This window comes from Eublepharis macularius, chromosome 4 (genome assembly GCF_028583425.1).
Source record: "Eublepharis macularius isolate TG4126 chromosome 4, MPM_Emac_v1.0, whole genome shotgun sequence".
In the NCBI taxonomy this organism is placed as follows: Eukaryota; Metazoa; Chordata; class Lepidosauria; order Squamata; family Eublepharidae; genus Eublepharis; species Eublepharis macularius.
Genome location: NC_072793.1, coordinates 95,160,790 through 95,166,654, shown reverse-complemented (window position 1 = coordinate 95,166,654; position 5,865 = coordinate 95,160,790). Strand labels below are relative to the sequence as shown.

Here is a 5,865-nt window from a genome sequence, read left to right as displayed (position 1 = left end):
GGAGATCCCAATAAGCTCTGCCCTCCTAGCTTTCAGGCATCCAGTTAGATATTACAGCAGATATTCGGCACTAATCAATTATTTTTAATGTTTTTGTTTTTCTGGATGCCTTTGTTCTCTCCTCCGCTGGTCCTTGAGATTTGTTTGAATATTATTTGGTTACAATTTATTGTTATTTTATTTTAAATTACTGTTTTTATGTGCTATTATTGTTAATCATTTTGTGGTCTGGTAGCCAAAAAGCAAGGTAGAATTTTTTTTAATATATAAAATAACATGCCTTTTCCATAAAGAGATGCTTTCTTTTCTTAATGAATTCACTTTGTTCTCATTTGTCTTAAACAAACTGTGACTAAATTGATACTTTGTGGCTTGAACATTGAGGGGTTGGGAGGGGTGTACAGCAACTTTCAGAATTACATGGATGAATAGAAATGATATTTAAGATCACGCATCCTGGTCATGCTGGCATACTTATCCAACCAGCGAAGAAGTGACAAACACCTTAGCATATCAAACCAGTCACAGAAAAGAACATATTTCAGCACAAGAAGTCAAGGTCTCTAAGATTCAAAGTGTTCTTCCCTGAATAAATGAGAACAGGAGACACATGCCAGAAAATGTCACTGGCCGTCAGAGATGCCAGGGGCAGACATATACCCAAGAAAGTATTTGTGGATCCTTCTTCTCTGTCTTAATTCTGTGCTTTAACAAATCACAACAAAAGCACGAGAAAACCACTGGGTATAAGCAATTAGAGAGACTATTATTCTCATTCTAGACAGGCCATTTGCAAAGAACATTACACCTGCCTAGAATAAAAAATAGCCTAACATAATCTGTGTAGAACATTTCCCTTAACTCTATAGAGCGCCTATAGCAACAAGTTATAAGGACATGGATGGGGATGTAGACAAGTGGCTGTTGCAGTTCTCCTTGGATGGTTAAAAGGGTAAATGGACAGGCATGGCAGACTGGCCTATACTAAGAGAAGAATACTTGTGCAACACCTTAAGAGAATATGAAGATATCTCACAAGTGTTCTTTATTGTGAGCGCCTTCTCACATCTTCCCCTAAACCATAACCCTCAATATCAGTCTTCTCACACTTCCATGGGCTGAGACATCTCAGTGACAATGAGCAGGCTGAGGAGATGAGGCTGGAAGGCATGAACCTTCTCAGTTCTCTTCCTGTTGGGACAGGGTTGGTTCATTTCTTGAAAAAAAAGAAAAGCACTTCTGTTAATTATGCTGAGGTACCAGGCTAATATAGGTCAGATTTATGCAAAAGGAGGAGGTAGGCATGAGGTGGTAGCAAGTTAATGTGGTTAAATATAATATTTCAGATTACAGATGGGAGATTGCATTTTTGAATACTCTCTTAAAATGAGAAAACTTACACACCAGGTCCCGAGAACATGCCCAGCCTTCTCACTTCTATGCCAGTTTTTTACTTGCAGAGAGGTATAAAAAAAATTGAAAGAGAGCATTCAAAACTTTGATACCTACTCATCTGCAGCCTGTAGCAGTACAGTTCATTCTACTACCTCAAGGCTCTATCATCTCTCTCCTGCTTCATTTTCCTATATGCAAAGTTCAGATCTTAGGTAAGGAATTCTGGATTCAGTCTAAGAGCTATTTTTGAATTATGCAGATTGAGGCAGTAGACTGAGGTGACAGAACTCACCACCTCAGATTGCAAGGGGAATGTCATATTTTTAAAAAATATAGTCTTGAATTCAATGTGAAGGTGGGCAAGTGGTGGCTACTTTTATTTTGGAACAATATTCTACAGAACAGTCTAATTTTACTCAATGTGCATGTACTTTTAATTTGCCTTTTTGCAATAAATAATTGAAATCAGAATTTTGAAATCTCATAACGTTATGACTACAGAATGGATTTTCTGACTGATTGAGCAAATGATTTTATGAAGAACAAAATTTTAAGGCATTATAGTGATGGAAGATCGGAAAACCAATATGGTTTAAGTATACAGCTATTTCTGCTGCACCATTCCCTCCCATGGTTAATGGGAGTCCAGACTATATGGAAGCCCACACTGTGACTCCCCCCACCCCATAACAATATCATAGCAGTGCTTCTGCCACTGCTATGGTTGCTGCCTCTTAAGTTCAGGCCATAGTGCTGTTTCATACCTTATGCAGCTGCAATACTAAACACTCCTAAAAGGGAGCTACAGCCAAACATGATGCAAGCCACAGTGAGCCACAAGCAAAGAACTGGTACACTGAAGGAAAATGCCTCAGAACTTCAAAGATTCAATATTTTTGTCACTTCATTGTCTCTCTTTAAGACTGATACAACAGATCCTTTAAGAAGCTGTTATGCACCATAGCATAGCTGCTAGGTATCACTGAACAGCATCACATAGCCACTAAGTATCTCAGATTTACATGACATGCTTTTTAAGGAAACCTGTTATTCCATTGTTCTGGTTTTGCATTACCCTGGTCTTTTGAACATCAACAAGTTCCCTGTTGAAGCTACAGTAGATGCTTGGAGAACAGATGAAAAATCATTGGGTAGTCCAGATGGATGGCTCCCACAACTGGTAGCAATTGTGTTCAGATTCCTCCACTTCTATTCAGTGATGAGAAATGCTTACATCTCACCTTGATTAGGTCATTGCAGACAGTATGTTATGTTTGCTCTTGTCTATGATGGAAGCTCATATGGCATACATTAGGACTACAAAATGCTATATAGTAAATTTGACAAGTTCAACAGCATACTAAGTACACACTGCTGCCCCCAGCTCTGCTGCCAACTTGAACACGCTGCCTGCTTAGCTTTGGATGTCCCAGGCTCACCTGCAGGGGGTTGGAAACAGTTGCTTTAAAGACAAAGCTAGCTGAATGCAAGGAGAACCACGCTGCTTCTCTGCCAGTCAGAAGGAATTAAGCACATCTGTAGGCAGATTAGCCACACAGATTTTTTTAAAAGTCAATTCCTGTGGACAGAGGAGAAAGAGCTTCTTTAGCTTGAGAGAGTCAACTGCATTACTATTGATTGATAGTTCTTATTCTAAACTTTTGCCTGTACTTCAAGGAACTAAGCAAGAAGACCATACCCTTAAGAAAATTACATAATCTTATCTCCAAGGGGGACAGGGAGATAGAAGGGGCTGGGGCATCTTCAGGTCAAAGATATATGCCAACTGCCCTGATATATTCATGGGACAATGTAAAAAGCGTGAATACCACAAATGCAACACATACACTATCCTGCCTTCTAAAAGCTTCCAATTCCAACTACCAGTGTGGGTATAACTATCAAAAGGAGGAAAATTTGATCCGGCAGAAAGAACTACCTGAATACTTCTTGGTATCTCACCAGAGGTCACCACTCCACTGTTGTGATGTCATCGCATTCTGACTGTGTCATGGACAATTGCCATGGTAACATGATACCTGCCTTCTATGCTGATACAAGCACTCCCTCTTTAACAGAGAGGCTGCTGTGCTGGTGCCAGGTCTGGTGACAGTGTCAGAGATAAGTAGGATAGTCTCAAAAATGGCCCTTTTTGACAATGAGCTACCCTAAGAAGTCAAAGAGTCCTGGTCCTTTTCCTGCAAGCCACAAGCCTAGCTCAAAGAACAGTCCCTCAACCTCCACATCAGGATCAGCAGAGAAGTATAAGGACTATGCTGCCGTCATAATAGACACAGGCACTGGCTATACCAAGAGTGGGCTTGCTGGGGATGAGAAACCAAGATCCATTGTACCAAGTATAGTGGGGGTGCCCAGGTACAAGACCAAGGACAGCCCTTTGTACTACATTGGAAACAACATTCCACAGAAGAAAGCGGAGGTAAGTACACATGTGGTGATGACCCATGGTGTAGTGACAGACTGGGATGCCCTAGAGATGCTGTGGCACCATGTCTTCTATACAGAGCTCAGAGTGTGCCCTGAAGAACTGGCTGTGCTGGTCACAGATGCCCCCATGTCCCCAACCACCAATCGGGAGAAAATGGCCGAGCTACTCTTTGAGAACTTTGAGGTGCCAGCCATGTTTGTTGCTCACCAGTCCCTTCTGTCAGTCTACTCCTATGGGCGCACAGGTGGGCTAGTGATTGGCTCTGGATATGGGACATCCTACACTGCTCCTGTCCATGATGGATACATCTTGCCTCATGCTACCTACCGACTTGATATAGCTGGCAATGCCCTGACAGAATATCTGGCCAAGCTGATGGGAGAAAGTGGAAATCCTTTTCAAAAGAATGAGATGGATGTAGTGTGTCAGATCAAGGAGAAATGTTGTTATATCCCTGAGGATTATGAGTCTGAACTGAATGCAGATGAGAAAAAATACCTCATGGACTACACCCTACCTGACAAGCAAGTCATTTCCATTAGCAATGAACGCTTTCGCTGCACGGAAGTCCTCTTTAATCCCACCATGCTAGGCTTCCCAGAGGTGGGGCTTCATGTTCAAGCCATGAATAGTATCAAGAAATGTAAGCCAGAGAGACAAGCCAATCTGCTTTCTAATGTGCTGCTGGCCGGTGGCACGACCATGCTCCGTGGCTTCTCTGAAAGAATTAAAAAGGAGGTTCAAAAGATGGAGCCAACAAGCAAAGTGGGCATCCTGGCTTCCCCCAACCGAATATTTTCTGCGTGGCTGGGTGGCTCCATCGTAGCCTCACTCAACTCCTTCCAGAATATCTGGATCAACCGTCAGGCCTACAATGAAAAGGGGCCTTTCGTTGTTCACCGGCATTGCTTCTGATAAAGGAAGGAAGGTGTGGTGATGGTCTGTGGATGAGAGAGGGATGTCACAAAGGAATCTTCTCTAAATCAGCCTTCTGCATCAGTTCAGCTGTCCCCTACTCCATCCTCTACAGATGGGTTGAGACCTGAGAGTAACCAGGAATTTGTCAAGTCCTGTTCATATGTAAGAGGTGTTTAACTGGGCCACAGATATTAAAATGTAGTTATTACAGAAAATTGTAGTCTTTTAACGACAAGGAAAAGGTGTCATATTTCTCACAAACAGAAATTCAAAGATTTACACATCATGCATGGCTTTCCTCCCTGCCCTGTTGCTTCATGCCCCCCAAAGGTGGGTCAGCACATCCTTCTCCTGAATTCATGACTCCTCGCTCATATTTCAGATGGTTTCTCCTGCCCATCTTCCCCTCACACACTCTTGCCCTTTGGATAGGCAGCCAGCACTCATTGGCTGAGAGAACAACTCAACATGTAAGCCAGCCACTGCACAGAAACACTGTAGGTGTTGGGACTTTGGATAAAGTAACACAGGAATTAAAACCTAGCCATTGTACACTGTATGTGGGCTGTTGCTCATTAACACCACTACTAATAAATACAATTCTTGATGATGATGCATATACCAAGGTTAACCAAAGCTGAGCTATGGGCAAAGCACATTACAGATTCAGCAAATTTGTGCTTCTCTGTGGCAAAGGGTGATATTTCTTCAGAATTAGCAAGGAGGGAGAGGTTATAGGGCTGGTGACATAGGATATGCAGTCATGTAGCTTCATGGCTATGTGTAATGGGGGGCAACAAAGGCATTATCAAGCTCCTCTGTTTTGCCTAAATTTATTGTTATCTTTCATGTTTGCACCTTCTGTAAAATGTTGATGCAATACATTTATTGCTATTTCTTAACTGAAGATAATATTGCTGCAGATCAGATACCTGCATGAGAGCATCTCTTCAAGGTTGGAGGTCCAAAATCTCTTTTCTCCTGTCCCTGGGGATAAATAACAGGAATTTTGGGGATGGTCTCCCTCTCCCCAAAGAATGGGGAACTAATTCTATTTCTCTTGCCCTGTCTCCATGACAATCTATGTAATTACTCTGGTGGAC

General features: G+C 42.1%; 1 protein-coding gene across 1 annotated transcript; it reads left to right on the top strand.

The window, feature by feature from the left end:
* Nucleotides 1-3,553: 3,553 nt before the first annotated feature.
* On the top strand, nt 3,554-4,759 carry LOC129327620 (actin-3-like). The gene has a single exon (XM_054976375.1). It carries the CDS (start codon nt 3,554-3,556, stop codon nt 4,757-4,759), a length of 1,206 nt encoding a protein of 401 aa, XP_054832350.1.
* Nucleotides 4,760-5,865: the final 1,106 nt, after the last annotated feature.

What these genes read in the sequence shown, in the direction of transcription:
- LOC129327620 (XM_054976375.1), top strand. Translation starts at nt 3,554, where the DNA reads ATGAGCTACCCTAAGAAGTCAAAGAGTCCTGGTCCTTTTCCTGCAAGC.